The sequence below is a fragment of the Macrotis lagotis genome, chromosome 1 (assembly GCF_037893015.1).
Source record: "Macrotis lagotis isolate mMagLag1 chromosome 1, bilby.v1.9.chrom.fasta, whole genome shotgun sequence".
Classification (NCBI taxonomy): Eukaryota; Metazoa; Chordata; class Mammalia; order Peramelemorphia; family Peramelidae; genus Macrotis; species Macrotis lagotis.
In genome coordinates this window covers 666,138,053-666,159,450 of record NC_133658.1, presented here as the reverse complement: position 1 = coordinate 666,159,450, position 21,398 = coordinate 666,138,053, and the positions used below count along the sequence as shown (strand labels likewise).

Sequence of the window (21,398 nt, the reverse complement as noted above, 5' to 3'; positions counted from 1 at the left end):
GTGGATAAAGCACTGGCCCTGCAGTCAGGAGTACCTGAGTTCAAATCCAGTCTCAGACACTTAAATAATTGCCTAGCTGTGTGGCCTTGGGCAAGCCACGGTTACCATTTGCCTTGCAAAAACCTAAAATAAACCCCCCAAAACCAAGAGTTTGGTTCAACTATCTCCCACTACCTTCCAATTCCACCCCCTTTTATATATATTCCATGTTTATGATGTAATTTTTCTATGTTTATATATTATAGTCAGATTTTCTGCTCAGCTCTAGTCTTTTACTCACTTCCTCTATTTCATTAAAGATTTATTTCCTCCTCCCCTCACCCCCCCAGGATTATACTCAGTTTTGCCTTTTATCTTCTGGAAGATCATTTCAAGCTTTATGCTGCTTTGTGGGCTACTATATCTTGTGTGAATTCCTCTTTGGCATTTGAATTTTTTCTTGCTGGCTGCTTTTAGTATTTTTTTCTCTGACTTGGGAATTCTGAATTTGCTGTAATGTTCCCACGAATTTTCATTTGAGTTTCTTTCAAGAATTAATCAGTGGGGGGTGGCTAGGTGGCAAGGTGGATAGAGCACCTGCCCTGGAGTCAGGAGTACCTGAGTTCAAATCCGGCCTCTGGTACTTTAAAAAAAAAATGACCTAACTGTGTGGCCTTGGGCGAGCCACTTAACTCCATTTGCCTTGCAAAAACCTTTAAAAAAAAAAAAGAATTAATCAGTGGATTGTTTCTATTTCTACTTTGCCCTCTCATTTAAAGGTAGCTGAACTATTTCATTTAATGATTGAATTATCTCGTTGCTATGTTTTCCAAGTCATTTTTCCCCTCCCATTTTCTTCTTTTTTTATTTATCCTTTTCATTTTAATATTTCTTGATATCTCATGAAATCATTAGCTTCTATTTGATCAATTCTAACTTTCAGGGAATTTGTTTCCTAGGTAAATAGGACTGGTTTGATATTAGGAAAACCATAAACAAAATTGACCATATTAGTTATAAAAACAACAAAAATCACCAGAAAACAGAAATAAATGAGACTTTCCTTAAAATGGTAAAACTGCATTTATCTAAAATCAAGAATCTGCATTATCTGTAATGGAGGTTAACTAGAAGTCTTATCAATAAGTCTTTCTAATAATTATTACCAAATTTATTTAGGATAGTGCTAGAAATACCAGCTAAAGCATTAAGACAAGAAAAAGGCATTGAAGGCATAAGCATAATTAAAAAGGAAACAAAATTTACACTTTCTGTTGATGTACTTATAGAATTTAAACTAGAAAATTAATTGTAATAACAGCTTAAGCATAGTTGTGGAATATGAATTAAATTCACACAAATCATCTGCATTACTGTATATCACTAACTAACCAAGACCAGCAAGAAAGAGAAAATTTCATTTAAAATTATTGACATTATAAAATATTTGAATCTCTGCCAAGACACATATGAACATAATTATAAGTAGTTGCATATAAATAATTGTAGAAATATGAATTGCTCATAAATAGGCCAGACCAATATAATAAAAGTGACACTATTACCTAAATCATATTAAACTACCAAAGTCTTACTTTGGAGATCTAGAAAAAATATTAACAAAATTTGTCTGAAAGAACAGAACAGAAGGTCAAGAATGTCAGATAACTAATTAAAAAAAAGTAGAAAGAAGGCTTGGTGGTAGTAGTAGGTCTCAAACTATACTAACAAAGCCATAATTATTTAAAAAACAATTTAGTGCTGGATAAGAAATAAATTGATTAGTGTAACAGAAGCAATTAAACACAATAGTAGGCTAAACCCAAATAGTGTTGATAAACCAAAAGATCCCAACTATTGGAGAAAACTTTTTCTTTGACAAAAACTGTTAGGAAAACTAGAAAACAATCTTGGAGAAACTAGGTGAAGACCAACATCTTACATTTTTTTTTACCAAGATAAGGATACATTATTTAGACTTAAAGGTTGATAACATAAATGAATTCAAGCCTAGAATATGAACAAGGGAAGAGTTTATAACCAAATAAGACATAGAAATGGTCACAGAAGGTAGAATAGGCAATTTTGATTATATTAAACTAAAGAGTTTTTCTACACAAAACTATTTCACCTAAAATTAGAAGAAAAGAAAGAAATTAAAGAAGAAATCTTTGTAGAAAATTACTGGGGTAAAGTTTACATTTCTAAGATAAAAGGGAACTGATTAAAATTTATAAGAACAAGTCAATCCTTATCTGATGGTCAAAGGATACGAATAGATAGTTTTCAGAGGAAGAAATACCACTATGCTTTTAATATGCATACCCTTTGATCCAGCAATACCATTACTGGGTCTATACCCTAAAGAGATGATGAAAAAAGGATAAAAACATCACTTGTACAAAAATATTCATAGCATCCTTGTTTGTGGTGGCCAAGAATTGGAAATCAAGTAAATGTCCTTCAATTGGGGAATGGCTTAGCAAACTGTGGTATATGTATGTCATGGAACACTCTTGTTCTATTAGAAACCAGGAGGGATGGGAATTCAGGGAAGCCTGGAGGGATTTGCATGAACTGATGCTGAGTGAGATGAGCAGAACTAGGAAAACACTGTACCACCATAACAGCAACATGGGGGCAATGATCAACCTTGATGGACTTGTTCGTTCCATTAGTGCAACAATCAGGGACAATTTGGCACTTTCTGCAATGGAGAATACATCTGTATCCAGAGAAAGAACCGTGGAGTTTGAACAAAGACCAAGGACTAATAATAATGATAAATAATAATAATAATAATAATAATAATAATAATAATAATGGTAATAACCTTTAATGTAGGAAAAAACTAATATCTTATTGTTTGAGCTTGCTATCTCTTATAATTTATGTTTCTTCCTTGGAGATATGATTTCTCTCTTATCACATTCAATTTGGATAAATGTATACCATGGCACAAGGTAAAGACTGGCAAATTGCCTTCTGTGGGGGGTGGGGGGGAGGGAAGTAAGATTAGGGGGAAAATTGTAAAACTCAAAATAAATAAAATCTTTAAAAAAAAGAAAATGCTTTTAGTCACTAAAAATTAGATAAGTGCAAATTAAAACAACTCTGAGATACCATTTCCCATTAAATTGGCAAAGCTGATAGAAAAGGAAAAATGACATTAATGTACTGTTGATGGGACTGTGAACTGGTCTAGAATTTCTGGAAATCATTTTGGAACTATGTCCAAAAAGCAATTAAACTCTGCATATTCAGCTACACAATGATTATTACTTATATACCTATAAAGAAAGAGGAAGAAGACTCATATCTACATATGTTCTAAACTGAGGTGGTTCTCATCAATTGGGGAATGACTGAACAAGTTAAGGTGTAAAAATGTGAATGCTGTTGAACAGTAAAAATGATAAAAGGAGTAGTTTTTTAGAAAAACCTCTGAGTAGATTTCTGTGAAAAGTGAAGTGAGCCAAACTAGGAGAATATCCTATATAAAACAATATTATAAAGACAGACAGCTTTGAAAACGTAATAACTCTTACTTACCAACACAACCATAGTTCCAGAGCACTTTGGTGAAAGGAGAGATAATGGACTCAGACTACAAATTGAAGTATATACTGCACACTGCATACATGCATATATATGTGTGTGTGTGTGTGTGTGTATGTATAGATATATCTATATACATATACTAATGAAGGAATATTTTTAACTTGACTATACATATTTATAATGGGTTTCATTTTTCTTGCTTTTTCAGTGGGGGTGGACAAAATGTATGGAGCTGAAATTTGGAATTACAAATAAAATTAGTTTGAATTTGAAAAAATTAAAAATGAGAAAAAATAAATAATTTTTAACATTGGGGAGAAGAGTGATGGTGGCTAGGTGGCGCAGTGGATAGAGCACGGGCCCTGTAGTCAGGACTACCTGAGTTCAAACCCAGCCTCAGACACTTAATAATTACCTAGCTATGTGGCCTTGGGCAAGGCACTTAACCCCATTGCCTTGCAAAAACCTTAAAAAAAAAAGACAGGTTGCAAAGATCTGAGAGATGTGTGATAATAGAGAACATGGAATATAGATAGTTTTTCAAGAAATAGGCCTGAGAAAGACATAGAAAATGATTCCTTGAATGGGAATAGGGTAAAAGAAGGCTTTTTTAAAGGGTGAGGGAAACCTGAACGTATTGAAATGAAAAAGGGAGAGGATATAATATAAAGGGGGAGAGGAGGTAATAGCATCCTCATGCTTCATTCCTACCTTCTTTCCTGGACACCATAGATCCATCCCCTCAGAATGTTCTGGGACCTGACCTATGCCAACCTATTGTGAGTTATCCTTTGAGTGACTCAGTGAGCTTGCAATCTGGAGGCTGTAGAAGTGAATACCTACTTTTTTTAAACCTGTTTTGCCTTCAGGCTAAATTGATCAGCAGGAGTTGTCAATTTTAAGCCATCTTTGTGGAGTTTTCACATCTTAGTGGGAGTGAGAGATCTAGCTTGACTGTTCTTTCTGCTAATTTTAAAGAAAATAATTTATGAAAGATTTTCAATAATTGAGTTATAGGGAATTTCTCTTAGTACCTAAGTGACTTTTGTCCTCAACAAGACATAATATTATTTATGTATGCCTATCAAGGAATAGTGGATTCCCCCCTTTTCAAAGGGTTACTTAACATAAAGGCTGAATAACCACTTGCCAAGTATGTGGTTAAGGTATCCTTGTCATACTGGATTGAATGGTTTTTCAATGGATTCCTTAATATTAGTATTTCTTGCTAGTCAGTTTAAATATTAACTTTTTTTCCTGGTTTTCTTAGGTTAAGGTGACTGACTAGTCTACCATTTATAGGTTACTTATACTTCAGTATTTTAAAGATTTTAAGTATTTTGTAAATTTATCAGTATGGACACTCCTTTTATCGACAGAAATTGCAATCCCTCTGTAATTTAGTTTATAGTCTTCAGGAATTTCTTTGACCAAAAACTCATCATTCCCTGGCCTAATCAACTACTGAATCTCTCTAAATGAAGAGACAGATACTCCAGTAAAATACAGTCTATCCATCAAAAGAATTATACTTGAAGCATCTCCACGTTTACAGAACTTGACAGACTGTGTGCTTGCTGGCAAAGACTTAAAGAACTGGGGAACAATTCATTACAATAGTGAGGCAACAGAATGGAACCTTATTAGAACAGTGTTTAAGATGAATCTTTCAAATATGAGCAGAATATTTGAACTTTTTCCAATTGTGGAATATTTCTAATAACTCTGATTTATTAGGCTTTAAGGTTAATCATTGAGACCTATAATTTTTACCAATTCCTTATACAAATTTTCTGCTTGTCCTGAACTCTGATGATTTGAACAACTCCAACATTTTAAAATAGTGTCTAATTATTTAACTTTATGCTTGAGTACCATAGGAGTTACTTTAATCATAGACAGTTAACACATTAAGAGTCTGCCCTTCTATGTCCCTCATAATCAATTTTTTCTTCATACGAAATAATAAAAATTTTTGTTTTGATTATTGTTTATACTTATTTAATAAAGCGATAGGTATTCTTTTATGTCTCTAGTAGACTATACTTTATTTTTCTTACATGTTTTTTCTTACCTGATGTTTCTTTTTCTTTTTTGTGAAGTCCCTCCATGTTTAGTTGAAAGTTGCTGCATTTCCTATTCTTTTTACACACAGATACAATTTACAAGCTCTGCATGTATCATACTGCTGGGATTCTTTCTGGTTTAACTTTCCACTATATCCAGAAAAGAACCCAAAGAAGTCATGCTAATTTGCCCTAAAACCTTTTTAAAATTAGAAATACACATTCCCTGAAATTTCTTCATTGTAGGTAAATTTTTTCACAAAAAACAGTGTATTATGTTAAACTTAATGAAGAATTGCAAACGATAAAGTGAAATTTCAGTGGGTCATATAAGATTCTGTTCCCCAAAGAAGTTTTTATTTGATAGTTACTCAATTTATTTTCCTTTGTTTTGCCTTTTTATTTCACCTTTTATATAACTTCAGCATAAGAACTAAACATTATGCTAATGTTTAAACATAAGAACCAAATATTATAATGTTGAGATTAGCTTCAACCATATAAGTTTGTCCTATCCCTAAAGTAAATTATATTTCTTCAATAATTGGGCAAAAAGTAAGAAAACAAAACATTAAGAATATTTTTTATTTATTTATTATCCTTTCTGGGGCAGACACTTTTTGGAAATTCATAAACTCTGTAAATCTTTCAAAGACCCAGCAGCCTCACCCTACTGTTCAACAGGTGCTACAGAGATATCTCAAGTTACCTTATAAATTAAACTACCATTTATAAGTACTGTGAAATTTTACAATGAATTAAGTAGTATCATTTGTAATGGATGATGTGGAGTTATTTATTTATTTTCACTAATTGGTAAAATTTGGCACAGCAACAATAATGCACTTAGTGGTCTAAAAGAAGTAATGCGTAATGCATATCCCTAAATACTTAAACTTATTTGCAACCTCAGGGACAACCTTATACTTAAGGTGTCAGGCCACACAATGTGTCTTGTAAGGTGCCTCAAGGTCTTTCTTTACTAACCTACTCTTATTTTTAGTAAGAAAATTTGCAGTAAATGTCAGAACTATTTTTGAAAAACATTACAATTCACTTTTTCCTTGGAAAAAGGAGGTACTCTTCCAGTAATCCATGTTAAGTTATTTATAAGATTTGCTTGCCATCACCATGGAAGGCAGAAGGACAAGTCGGTTAATTTTTTAATGGGAGCATATGGGTTAAGGAGATCATCAGTCAGTCACCAAGAACTTACCAGGTCCTAAGCATTATGTTAAGCTTTGGAAATTCAAATAAAAATCGAAAACTTAACCCTTCCCTCAAGAAACTTACTTGGGTTGTATGGAGGCAGGCCTGATCAGATGTGCAAGCAGAAGAACATTGTGTTGCTAGAGATAGCCAGAATGCAGAATTAGCAAGATAATGTTGGGAGAGGTGAGTAGGATGTTTGTGACAAGTCTAGAACCAGAGCCTTGCCATGGGGCATGGGGGTGGGGACTAAATTAAACTGAATGGATAGAGTAAGGTCTTTTTCCATGCCTTTTCTTCCCTGTCTTCTCTGTAGTTTATCCCTCCCTGAAGTTTCCCCTTACTTTAAACTTATGTTTCTCTGGAAGTATTAAAAACAAAAATGCAAACATGAATTTTAATTATAGAAATGGAATAGATAATTTTTATTTAAGTTAAAAGTACTAAGAGACTCAAACAAAAATTCAGTAAGATTATTATTTTATAATTTGACTGCCTTATCCTCAAAATTCAAATGAGATATAACAAATATGTAAACAAGCTTTGCTTTTTTTTCTCTGAATATTCCTACATATTATGTAAAGATGGGAGGATAACAAGGAAACATTTGAAGAAGGCAGAGAATTTTAAGAATGATAATCGATAACTGTTTATATTTGAGATTTTTTAACTTTTAAATTCCATAAGAAGGTCTTTCCAAGAAAATCTTTCTTAAGAATGTGTTCAGAGGGGTGGCTAGGTGGCACAGTGAGGGGCGGCTAGGTGGCGCAGTGAGGGGCGGCTAGGTGGCGCAGTGAGAGATGGCTAGGTGGTGCAGTGAGGGGTGGCTAGGTGGCGCAGTGGATAGAGCACTGGCCCTGGAGTCAGATGTAACTGAGTTCAAATCCAGCCTCAGACACTTCAGCAGCCCTTCTGTTCTTCACCTCAAGAGAGAGAGAGAGAGAGAGAGAGAGAGAGAGAGAGAGAGAGAGAGAATAGAGTATAGGGTAAGAAAGAAGGAGAAAGAAGCATATATGGTAATGAAAAGGAATGACATAAGGAAAGAAAGCATAAAATTCAGTAGTATTGAACCCTGTGATCAGTGTTAATATCATATACCCTTAATCATGAAAATACTGAAACTAAGGCCTTAAATGAAGCTTTTGTATTGATTTTGTGAGGAGAGGTGTGTGTGTGTGTCTGTGTCTGTGTCTGTGTGTATTTATGTGTATATGTGTATTTATAATTAGCTATATTGTTATGTAAGATTATATACCTATATCATTAACTATCCCCTTATAGTCCTTTATTTATATTTATAATAAAACTGTATCAAAAGAGGCTAACTCTAAAAGAGGCTGTTAAAAAAAAGCTACCTTTCCCTAAGGGTCTAGCTGGAGCAGGGAGTAGTAGGGGAGTTGTTTCTTAACCATTATTTCAAGTTCATTTTTATTTTCTGTTCAATTTAACAAATCATTAATTAACTTATGATCAAAAAATTTTGGTAGTTGTTTGAAATAATTGTTATTTTTTTTGTAAACCTACATATTTTATGCATTAAAAAACATTATGAGAAAGAGCCAAAGACTTTCCTCTAGGAATCTCTGATACAGAAAACACTAAAAGCTCCTGCTATAAGATTAGAAATTGCAAAAAAAAAAGTGCTATCTTGCAATTGAGTTGGGAACTTGTTCATCTGGGAGCTACCTATAATGAGGAAATCATAGATCCATTTCTTAATCTGATCTTTGTTCTATTTCAGAGGCTACCTTTCTTAATACAAAATTGCATATGAATTATTTTAAAATTAATATTTCACTTTTTCTTAAAATTTTAGATTTATTTGAGTGGATTTCTTCCAAAGCTTGACTCTGATCACTCCTTGACAAATCTTTCAACCCCAGAAAGGAGTTTTATTTTTATAAATAATCGACCAGTACATCAAAAAGACATCTTGAAGGTAACCACATTTTAAAAAATTAAAAACTAATATGATATAAAATCAAATATATTTTCATTTACAAACAGAGACTGAATGTTTTTATGGGCATTAGAATTCTTTTAAAAGAGAAAAACTTCCTTTAAATCTGAAACCTAATGGCTTTGGGTCATTGGATTTTCTCTGATCATAATTGTTTAAATTTTCATAAACAATTCAAAGTCCCTAAAGGAACTTTAGAATAGAAATTGTCCCAACATGTTTTGATGATCATCAGATAACTTTCTTTGATAAATGTGTTCCTATGTTCATTATTTTATTTCTATTTTCCAATTAACTCTTAACTTAATTTTGCTATATACATTTCTAGTTAATTCGACATTACTACAATGAGAAATGCCTAAAAGAGTCAAATCGTTCTTATCCAGTTTTCTTCATGAAAATTGTTGTGCCTGCAGCTGATGTGGATGTAAATTTAACACCTGATAAAAGTCAAGTATTATTACAAAATAAGGTAACATAATTTCATAAATATTCTTCATGCTAATTTATGTTAACTTTTGAGTGTGGAAAGATGAAGAATGAGGAAGGATTTGATGGAAGTTTATAAATTTCTGAAAGTTATACTAAAATGACTTATCCCACCAGACCCTGAAATTTAAGAGAAATTGAGGTCAAGTTTGACATCCTCCTTGACCTAATTTCATGGAACTTTCTTTTATCCTTGTAAACCTCTCTGTATTCCATATCAGGAGAGGGAGGGGGAAAAGGGGAAAAGAAGATAGATAAAGGAGAGGAGAAGATAAGGAAAAGAAGTGACATGGGGAAGAAGATATATTTTGAAGTTTGATAGCTTTAGTATAAATAACAGAAAGTATTAAAGTTATGTAACTCATTACCCCAAAGACCAATTATAGATTGAAAAATGAGATAGATTCAAGAAGACTTATGTCAAATTCAGTGATCCATAATAGGTTATTAGAGAACCCTAGGGATGGTTGCTGAGCTAAATTCTTAAACTTTTCTGTGGTTGTAATGATGAGCAATAATGTCCCTAGACTAAACATCCTTTTGTGCCATTATCAAGAACAAAATACTAGGCAACATGGCCTGTGAAATTGACCCACTAATTTATGTTTGTATAGTTAACCATACTGACTTTCTCTAATTTTTTATGCCTAAATTCATCTAATGTTTTAAGTTGAAAGAAAAGAGACTGCAAAATGAGAGTTCATATGAAAATGGGTTTTATAAAGAACCATTGTAACTGCAGATTTATATTCAGATGTTCTCTTATTTTTGTCATGTTTCCTACACATCTATTGTTTTATAAATGATTTATTCTAATATTTGGTTACTTTTGTTTTTAGGAATCTGTTTTAATTGCTGTTGAAAATGTGTTGACATCATGGTATGGACCACTACCTAGTACAAATTCTCGTGAAAATAATAGAACAGATGTTTCCTCAGTTGACATGACTGTTAACAGAACAGTACTAACAGATGTGAATGTTAATGAAATGGAATCATCTGGAAACAGTTATCCAGATGTTGATATTTCAATCTTTTCATTCCAACATGACATGCAAAATTGTGAATTAGAAAATAACACTGAGATCTGTTTAAAGGATCAGATAATGTGTCATGATAATCCTCATAGTTTCAATGGTGAAATTTCTAGCACTGATAAGGCAAATCAAAATGCATGTCAAGACATCTTCATAAATAATTTTTTCATCATGTAAGGATAACCAGGGCCAACATAGTGAAATGTTTAATCTAAATGCTTTAAAGCACGTTCATTCTCTAAATCGCAATAGAGACAGTCCTATTAATGAGATGGAAAAAAATGAAGAAGCAATAGTATCTAAAACATCTTTTGAAATCTACGCAGATGATTGGAGTAAGGGAAGTGCACTAAAAAACTCAAAAGGAAAGAACATTGAACCTGTGAAAATTTTTGTGCCACCAGGAAAAGATTTAACATCTGATGTAAATATAAGCTGTGACCAACAAAATACTGAACAGAGGAGTCCCAGTAAAAGCCCTAATAAAAAGAAATCAAATGTGATAGATGACAAATGTGGACAGCTTACAGCCTATGATTTAATTAGCAACCGAATAATTAAGAAGCCCATTTCAGCAAGAGCCCTTTTTATTCAAGATCAGCGTTCAAAATTTCTCAGTGAAAATTCAAAGACCCACATGGAGGATATGACAGCACAAACTGAAGAACTGTGGAAGACATTGAGTGAAGAGGAAAGAATGAAGTAAGTTTCCAGATCTTACATGTGACCAGAATACTTAGTTGTTTCCATTCTATATGACTCATTAGGTGAAAAAAAAATAAAACAAATATTAATTACTTATGAAAAATAAAATGGAAAATGATTTTTTGGCATGGCTAGAATCCCTTCCTGGCATTACTTTATTTCTGATTTTCATTTTTTATTTGTTACAGGCCCTTACTGTTTTCTGATTTAAGTTTGTTAGAGATTTTCCATTCTGCTTTTCAGTTTAAAAGCATCACTTTCTTTATTATTTGTTTTACTTAAGTGATATATCATTTTACTAAGACTAGACATGTGACACTGATCTAGACAACTCAGAAGAGTTGTTACCCCAGTATTCTATGTAATTTTATGTTTTAGTATAATTATGACTTAATTATATTTTATATTATCATAATTAGAAACTTTTAAAACTATAAATCAGTAGTACTATTTGCCAGACTTTGAGTAGTAGCTATCCATTTTGACTCAGTACAGAAATCATCATTTTTAAATTAGATGACCAGAACAAGTATTCAGAAACTAAAATGATATATTAATTGAATTAGAAAAGAAGTTCTCAACCTTTTTTTTTTCTGTCCTGGACCTCTTTGGCAATGTGCTGAAGCCTAGGTATTCCTCAGAATAATGTCTTTAAGGGCAAAAATGTAATGCAAGATTTCAAAATGAAACGAATTATAATGAAATTAAATTATTATAATATTTAAGAAAGTTCATAGACCCCCCAAGAACCTCTCATTTAAATAGATATAGCATTTTTTGCATGATGCAACACAATGGAAAAATGAATACTTAAATGGGATTATTAAATTTCCCTTGCCAATATCAAGATGTTCACATATAGTCAGATATTTGGAGATAAAATATTTGAAATATTTTTCCCCAACCTGGTAGTTTAAGTTATATGCATATGGAAATATTTTTATTATGATTTTTATGAATAAAATTCACAATAAAAAACAAGCAAACAAACCCTAGTATTAAAAGACAGTCACTATTTTATTTATTCTCTATATCCTGTGTTTCAGAATTTTTAAAAATCTCTTTTCTTAAGGGACAAACAGATAGAACTCTACTATATCCTAGCTGTTCTTCATACAACAGTCACTGGCATCCAGTATTTAAAAAAAAAATCACCAGAATGCTTTAAATAATTTCTTTTAAGTTTTTATTCTCTCCTATTCATCTTTCTTTATTGTAGTATTTTCTTTTAAAGTCTCCCAAGATATCTTAATGATAACAGGAAAGATTTATTTTAACCCATAATCTTTTTTTATAAGATTTTAGATCACTGACTAGCCTAAACTCCAAAGGTAGAAGTTAATTTGGTTCTATAAAATCAGGATATGATTCCAGAGTGAGAGAAAAAGCTGTTCTCCTCTAAAGCCAACACGAATCTTTTTATGTCTTGTATATTATAAAATTTAACCTAAACTTCTTTCATTCCTTTATTTATTCCTCCTTAATAGCTAGATAGGGAGAAATATGGAAAGATTTTTTTTTTCCCTTTAAGGCATATGCTATGGTACTATAATGTTTCAGGATATATATGTTTTCTTTATGGGAATAAAGTAACAAGTCAAATCCAGATTCATATATAATACATTTTAATTTAGTGTTTGAAGATATTTTCCTTTTGTATGAACTACCAAAGGATAAGTAACTTTGCAATTAATGTGGTATCCTTAACCTATTAGATCAACAGAAATTGCTTCTTAGCTATGTACTTGAACCATTAGGAACTATGTGAATTTTTCTTTATGGAGTTAAAATTTTTTAAATTAGAAAATAATCAACTACTACAGAATTTTTATTTTACTAGAAATTTCATAAGTCACCCAAAGAATTAGTAGGAGCCTTAAGACCTAATTGAGTGGAGGGAAGGAACATTTATGATGTAGGCTCTGTGCAAATCCTACCCTAAAGAAGATTACATTTCATTGGAAAAGTTAGCAGGAATAAGGAAGTGTGTCAGAATGGAGGATATTGTGGTTTAGAAAGTTGTAGGGATTGTTAGGGGAGTGGATTGACATTATAGTAGCAATGACAGTCCCAAGGGACCGGGGAGATATGGAATCATGGATCAGTAAGGTGGGCAGGTGAAAAGATGCTTAAAGAGTAAAGCAAAGCAAGGGCAAGCCACCTGTGATATAGTGGGTCAAGTGAAGCACTTGCTGTTGAGGATGGTGGGGTTTCAGGATAAAAGTTCCAACAATGTCTCAACTTGAAAGGTTTATTTGAAGATAAGTCTAATCCCAGAAGCAGGGCAGAAAGCAAGAAGACATATTCCCAAAATAGTGCATCTAGACACTTTGTTCCCGGTGAAAAGGAAAAAAACACCTCAGAAAAACTTTTAAGTAAAATTTTCTCAAAACTGGGAAATCTAGAAATGTGAATGTTAACTTTTTAATTAGAAGTGTTAGCCAAAATAGACACACTTAAGAAAAACAATATATAAGTAGTAGTGAATAAAAAGAAAAAGAATGTTCAAATTCACCTAGAATTTCTATAGTTTTATAATCTGAGATTTAATTTACTTTCTAGGAGGGAGGGAGAAAGAGGGGAGGGGGGGGAGAGAGAGAGAGAGAGAGAGAGAGAGAGAGAGAGAGAGAGAGAGAGAGAGAGAGAGAAGCTTTAAATGCCAAAAATAAAATTTTATTTGATGCTAGAAGCAAAATAATATCAATGAAGTTTGTTGACTAATGAAGTAACAAACTTAGATTGGCCTCTGCCTTAGGATGGCTATGTGGATGGTACAATGGAGTACTGATAGACTTAAGACAGGAAAACCAATTAAGAGACTCAGTACTCAGGGTAGTGATGAGTGCCTGGTCTAGGGTAGTGACTGTGACTACAGAGAAGCAAATGTATTTGAGAGATGTTGTAGAGAAAGAAATTATAGCACTTGGCACCAGTAATAGTGATATAAGTATTTGTTACAATTTTTATCATGCATGTGGTATGCAAGTCTCTTAGATTGAGTAATCTAATATATACTCTTAGGTCCAGCCCACCTGTGTTTACTGTTTCAGGACTCTATAGTACTACCCATATAGTTACCATGTTTTCCCTTCCTTTGCCCACTAAGTACTCTGCCTTTTCTCCTTTGCATCTTTATTATTGCCCCTTATAATGTGATTACTTTTAAATAAGATAATCTTTGTCCTAATCCATTTGTCTCAATTGAAACTCTTGCAGTTTTAATAAAATTTTATTATAAGCATGCATTTCTCAGCCAGTTATCTTATACTACTGATCTTTGTTCCCATGTATCAACTCCTGATGATTACCACATCTTCCCAACAAACATAAATAGAATAGTACAATGTTTCATTTTCCTGAAGAAGTAAATTATTTTTTGGAGTGAGCAGTAAATATAACAAATCCAGTGTCTTTTTACATGACCCTCATCCTCTGGCTTCTGCAGCATTTAACACTGACCATTAGTTAATATCATTAAAATTCATTCCTTTGTTGGCCTCATGCTGCTGTGTTGTTTCCTTCTACCTTTTTGGTCACTCTTTACATGTTTCTCGTTCCTTCATTTCCACCAAGATCTTACTCTTAACCTTCCTTTTTCCATTTCCCTGGACTTTCATCGACTTCTACAATTACAACTACACTTATATATTTAGCCTTGATGAAGATCTTTTCATTTCCAGTTAACTTCTGGACACTTCCATTGGTGAACTATTGTACTTCAAGCTCATCATCAGTAAAGACTAACTCATTATTTAACAAATAAAATAATAAAAACTGCGCCTTATCCCAAGTTCCCTATTTCTGTTGTCACTAAGTTTGGAAAACTTAAAATTAGTTGAAGTTTCTTCCTTTCCCCTTCTACTGTCTTCTCACTCTTCCAAATCCAGACAGTTGCCAAATTCTCTTGATTCTAACTCAGTAAGAAATGTCACTTAATCTTCTTTATATCCCATTGCTAACTCTTTTAATTCAGGCCCTAATTACCCTTTGGCTAGACTATTGCCCTAGCCTTCTCATGTTCCTTCCCAACCTTCAGTCTCACTTGCTCCAATTTCTTTTATTTTATTTATTTATATTTCTGTCAGTGATCCCACTGATTTTCATTTTTCCCCCTTCTTAAAAAAATTATCACTGATTTCCCATTACTTATCAAATAAAGTTCAACCAGGCTGGTTTATTAAACTCTCCATAATCTGTCTCTGTTTTCTCCATCCTTACCTAACCCTTCTCTCATATGCTTTCTGTTCTAGCCTTTACACCTTCATTCTCTTCCCAAAAGCTGAAAAGCATTTCTCCACCTTCTCTTGAAATTATTCTTGTCCTTCTCAGTTTCATTACCACTTTCTCCATTAAGCCTTCCTTGATCTCCCCAATCAGAAAGAATTTCTCACATTTATACATTTCTTGCTAAGCTATAATAAGCAGCTTAAAGACTATGATTTATCTGTCTTCATATTTCCCGTAGTTCCTACCACAGTGTCCTGATATGTGAATTACTTAACTCTTAGTTTGAATGTTGGAAATTGGAAACCCCAAGAACCTTTAAAAATAAGTATTATCTTATTATTTTATCTTCAAAACATTTTGAGAAGGTGCTTTATTATATTCATTTTATAGCTAAGGAAACTGAGGTTAAATGACTTACACAGGGTCATAAAGTCATTAAATGTCTTGAGACTAGATTTAAACTTGTCTTCCTTATTCCAGGCTTACTATTATAAGATAGTAAATCTGCCATCAGCATTCTACTAGAAGCAGCAAAATGTCCAGTTAAACCCCACACTGGAGTTATCGCACTGACAAATCTTCCATCCAACACTGAAGAAAACTTGGACATTTTCCTTTCTATTTTTTCCCCCTTCTATCCAAGCAAATTTTTCATCATTTTCTACTGCTCTCGAATTAGGACTAATGTATATTTTTTGAATATTACTAGAATTGCCCACCTGTGAAAAGGAAGATATCAACAAAAGTTATATAGTATAAAAAGACATAAATAGGTTATAATTTGCATTAAAGTAAGAGTATTCTTATTCCATTTAAGGATAGAATAATGGGGAAAACTGAGTATTGACTTTGTTTTTCATCTTCTATATTAAGGTTAAATTTATTTTGTAGGATATGTATTGAAACTTGAAGAAATGATTCACAGCTTGCAACTAAAGACCTTTCTATAGAAAATAAAAAAAATTAAAATTGCTATCTGAAGAAGGTAGGGGATATTAATTCCATAACTTTTGAGGCTATTCTTTTGTAGACTATATAAAACTTTCTAGATTATGCTGGTTCCTACCAATGAACCATTGCATCATGATGGTATTGTAAAGATTGGAAATATAGTAGAAATGCCTTTCCCATTATAGAGAAACATGTTTCTGTGATGCAGATGTAAGAGTGTATGAGGTATTTAAACCCCCATATTTGATTTTCATATATGAGTATTTTGGACACCTTCTTAGTCTTTGGACTGGTTGACTCCTTCCAAACTGCTCTTATAACTTACCCATGTTTCTAGAGAAGGACCACTATCATGAAATTACACATGATTATTATATTAGGGTCCTACAGACAACTCCTTTTAAGATACATTTTCCCGCTTATCTATTTTAGCTCATGATTCTTGCTGGTGTATTTTGATTTATACAAACCAGCTACTCTCAATGATGATACTTTGATATCTTAAACATAACCATTTACTTAGTACAAAGCAGGTACTACTAATATAAAACAAATGCTGAAATAGTAAATACATCCCAATCCACATATAAATCTAGGTTTCGCTTTCTTACTATATGTCCATTATCTATTGGGGAGAGTGAACAGTCTTAGAGAAAATTAACAGAAAAGTACAAGAGGAAGGAAAACTTATGTGTTCAGGATGCCTTATAGCTCTAGACTACAGGATTTTGTTATCATTCCATTCAAAAATATCTGCATTACACAAAGTCATTTCTTTGTTAATCTGCTCATATGCTGGTCTTCCTAACTTCTAACTAGGCAACTTTTCTCTTTTATCCTTGGACCTGAGTTTAAATTACCATCAGACACTATTTGCCTTGGTCTTCTCAACTATAAAATGAGGATTATGATAGTATCTAACAGGGTTATGGTGAGGATCAAATCAGTTAATATTTGTTTTTGTTTTTAAAGTGTTTGACCTAATGGTTGACTCATAGTAGGTATTTTATAAATGTTTGTTCCTTCCCATCTCTAGTTTGGCATTTATAATCTCTTTCAACTTAGATTCCCATTTTAATAACATTTGAAATGAGTTGAATTGGCTAGCACTTCCCTCTAAACCAGAGAACTGCTAGTTATCTCTGGGCAGTACAGATCATATTAGCTGCACTATCCAGTCACAACAAAACTCAGAACTACTCAGCTTATCTCTCTGGGAAAGGTCAACCTAACTTATCAACTCTCCACCCAACAGGATCCTGAGTCAATCTATTAGCTCTCATTGGATCTTCCTATATTGCAGAGCAGATGGGAAACTTCTTTCCCCTTTCTGCTTTACTGGCTGAAGCCAGAGAGGGTAGCAAAGAGCAACACTTATTTCACTTCTCTCAAGCTCCATGCATTAGATTGAAGGACAGTAGCTGGAATTACTCACTTAATTAAGAAATAGCAGTTTAATATGCTATATTCATTTTTTAAAATTTCTTTTGTTTTTTCTTATATTTTCCTTTAGTTCTAATTATTCTTTCATAACATGACTAATATGGAAATAAATTAATCATGATTTTAACTTTACAATCTGTAAAGTATCAAATTGCTCACTGCCATGGGGAGTGGGGAGGAAATGGAGGGAGGGTGGTAGAAAAATGTGGAACTCAAAAGTTTGAAAAAGAATGAATTTGGAAAATTATTTTTACATATAATTGGAAAATATATATATCTATATATATGAATATATGTGTATGTATGTATATATATATATATTTATATATGTATATATATATAAAGAAATAGTAGCTTAAACCTTCTTGTCAGTTGACTGCTTCTACTGCTGATTTCTTCAAACAACTATTGAGACTTTCCTCTTCTGACACATCCTTCACTCTCTTCCCTTCATCATCTTAGCCTTTTCAGCTTTCTGGAGCTTTTCACTTAGGAGGTTACAGCTGGCCACATTTCCCCTATGAAATCAACAGTCTGTATTTAATCAGCTTTCAAATAGTTTTATGATTTAAAGAAAAAAAACAATTATTTTCAGTGAGTTGAATCATGCTTCTCCAGAAATTTTCAAAACTGCTTTCCCTCTTAATTTTTTTTATCCTTTACAAGGTTTCCTCACACTTAAATACAAGTACTTTCTCTGTCCTCTTTAAACATCCATCTATTTATATGTGTATATGTATGTTTACATATGTATATATGTTCATATAAAAATGTGAATATACATGTAGACATAATTTTATATATAAAGAGAAAAATCATCTTACATTCTTTTTAAATGATTTGTCTTTATATTTGTGCATCAATTCATTTTCTTGCCCAAATTTCTCAAATTTCACATGAAAACTGTTTCTTTACATACAAATTTTAGAAATTTTTATTAAACCAGTGCAGTTTTCCCTAATCCTCTCTCTATGAAAAAGGCAATATCTTAAATCTTTTACTAATTAATTTAAAAAGGTCTTTTTCTTTACACTAAAGTACTGTCAGTGCCCTATTTGGAGATAAGTTTCTTTACCTGATAGAGTAATAATACTTGGACATTATTAAAAACAACCTTTGAGAATCCAATGTCCTTTCTTCCTTGACAATCCATTTTTTCTAGGTTTCTGTGAGATTACTTCTGGTTCTCCTTCTACCTGATTGACTGCTACTTCTCAGTGTCCTTTACTGGATGACTATTTTTCAATGTGTCCCCCAAGGCTGTCTGGGAGGAGAAAGAAATCCTGTCTCCCATGGATTCAATTAACATCTCTATACAGATTCTCCTCCCTTTGTGACTTCCTGTCTCATGTCCCTAACAGCCTCGGGGACATCTCTAACTGGGTTTTCTATTGATGTCTTAATTTCAACATTTGTAAAACTGAACTCACTCCCCTCCTTCCCCCCAACCCTCCCATTTTCCTTCCTATTTCTATTGAAGGTTCCATTCTATACTCTTTCCTACTAAAGTTAAAATCAGTTGCCAATTACTGGTTGATTCTACCTTTTTAACATTTTCTTATATATATTTCCTCTTCTCTTCTCTGACACATCTGTACTGTTGCAGTAGCCTTTTCTTTTTTTGTTTCTCTACTTCCAATCTCTACACTTCCAGTTCATCTTGCACTTGGTTATCAAATTTCTAATGCACAAGACTGATCACATCTTGCACACCTTTTTCTCCCCCCACACACACATTTGATAAGGTCCAGTGACTTACTCTTCCTTCTGAGATCAAATATAAAATCCTCTGTTTGGCCTTCAGTGACTGTCTTAGTATGTATTCCCACCTTTTGGTTTTAAACCTTACTCCCCTCCAGATAGTGACACTGGCCTCTCTGCTGTTCCTCAGACAAGACATTCCATCTTCCAACTTCATGCATTTCCATAGACTTCCCCACATGGTTATCATTCTCTTCATTCTCCACCTTCTGGCATCTCAGCCTTCCCATCTTAGACTAGGAGCCTTTCTCTACTCTATCCTGTATGTAGCATTTTTGTACATAGTGGTTTGCATGTTGTGTTCCCCATTAGATTGTGCATTCTTTGAGAGCAGGCCCTGCTTTTTGCCTTTCTTTGTATCTCCATCACTTAGCACAGAGCCAGGTACAAAATGAGTGCCTAATAAATATTTGTTAACTTGACTTGGAAGAAAACCTTTTACAGGGATAGGATAGGATCAAGACTTCTGAGCTACTTTCTGATGCTCTGTTTTAAAGGGTAACAGGACTGAGATTTCTTGCCTATTTGTCCTCCTTCAGTGGATTGGGATCTAACTCTGGGCCATAGATGCCTTCTGCCACTGGGAATTTCAGTCAAATAAATAGTAATTTGAGGATTCCTTTGGAGAAGCCATGTCATTAATTCATTTGTACTGTTAAATTGGTATTTTAGGCACCAGAGTATTAAAACAACTAAAAGTCAAAGCCATATAATTAGATGTTTTCTTTATTCCAGAAACATCCTTTGAATAGATTGCTTATTGGTCAGAACAAAACCACAATAGTGTTAAGGATTAACTTTTTCCATTCAGGTTAATATATTCCTTAACTACATTAACTACATAGGTAGCAGCTGTTTTTTATCTTAACATTCGCTTAATATTTTCTTGGACATGGCGTTCTGTTCATCCCAAGGAACTAATTAAATTGACTACTTGAGTAAACCTAAGATTGATACCATATGTGAAAGTTTGAACATTATAATTAATTACAAATGGTGACCTTTTTGTTGAACTAATTTTCCACCATACAGGAAAAATCCTGAATTTTAATGTTTCCACAACTAAAAATACTTATTTCTATTGTTACTACCATGTTCTATATTGAAAATCAAGTTGATTTTTATATTGCTGCCCAGATTCTGTTTAAGTAAAGGAAGGAAACTAAAAAATTTGCAGATGTGGAATGATTAGGTGCCCCAGCACATTTTTTATTTTGTTTATAGTCAAACAGTGCTGTTTGTCCCTGAGAATTGTTTTCCTTTTTATACCTTTCAAAGATGTATATTTATCTATAATTTTCACAACAATTTCATTGCCTAACACATTTCATGTACCTCTTCATTTGAAGAAGTTATACATGAAAAATATTATCTGAGACCATACTTTTTCCTTTTTCAAAATTACTAAGGTTTTTAAAAACTATTTACATTGGTGAATTCTCAGACATTTAATACATCTTCGGTTTACAAAAAAAGGTGTGTTTGATAAATATAATGTATTAAAAAAAATAGGGTGAGCTGCTTACATTGTAAAAATAAAATCCAGGAAATGGACTGCTTGAATTATATATTGGTATATCCAAGATATCAAAAGAACAGAAGAAAGATTTCCATTTTATTTAGTAGATTTTTCCATAGAGAATTTGTAAGACAACAAATTATTGTAATAGGCTCCTTATTGGTCTTCTTGTCTCCTCTCTTTCCTCACCAATCAAAATAATACATTATTCTGAACATATCACACAACATATATACAGATAAATAAGTATAAAATACATATAGAACAAATACAAAGTAATTTTAAGGTCTAGGAGGTACTTAGAAGGTTAACAGTAAAGAAAAAAATTGTTTCTTATAGATGGTACTTCCACTAACCCTAAAAGATCTAGAATATAAACTCATTTAACACATACTTTCTCATTTAATACATACTGTCTGACTATAGTCAACCTTATCTCATTGTACTCCTGTACATTCCACATTCCAACCACACTAGATTATTCTCTTACC

At 32.7% G+C, this 21,398-nt stretch overlaps 1 protein-coding gene across 1 annotated transcript in view; it reads left to right on the top strand.

Annotated features, from left to right (window-relative positions):
* PMS1 (PMS1 homolog 1, mismatch repair system component) overlaps positions 1 to 21,398 on the top strand; it is a 107,801-nt gene that overhangs the window by 76,671 nt on the left and 9,732 nt on the right. Inside the window, 4 exon segments of the mRNA XM_074215503.1 lie at positions 8,632 to 8,754; positions 9,104 to 9,247; positions 10,104 to 10,463; positions 10,465 to 11,003. Coding sequence (XP_074071604.1) covers positions 8,632 to 8,754; positions 9,104 to 9,247; positions 10,104 to 10,463; positions 10,465 to 11,003 — 1,166 coding nt within the window.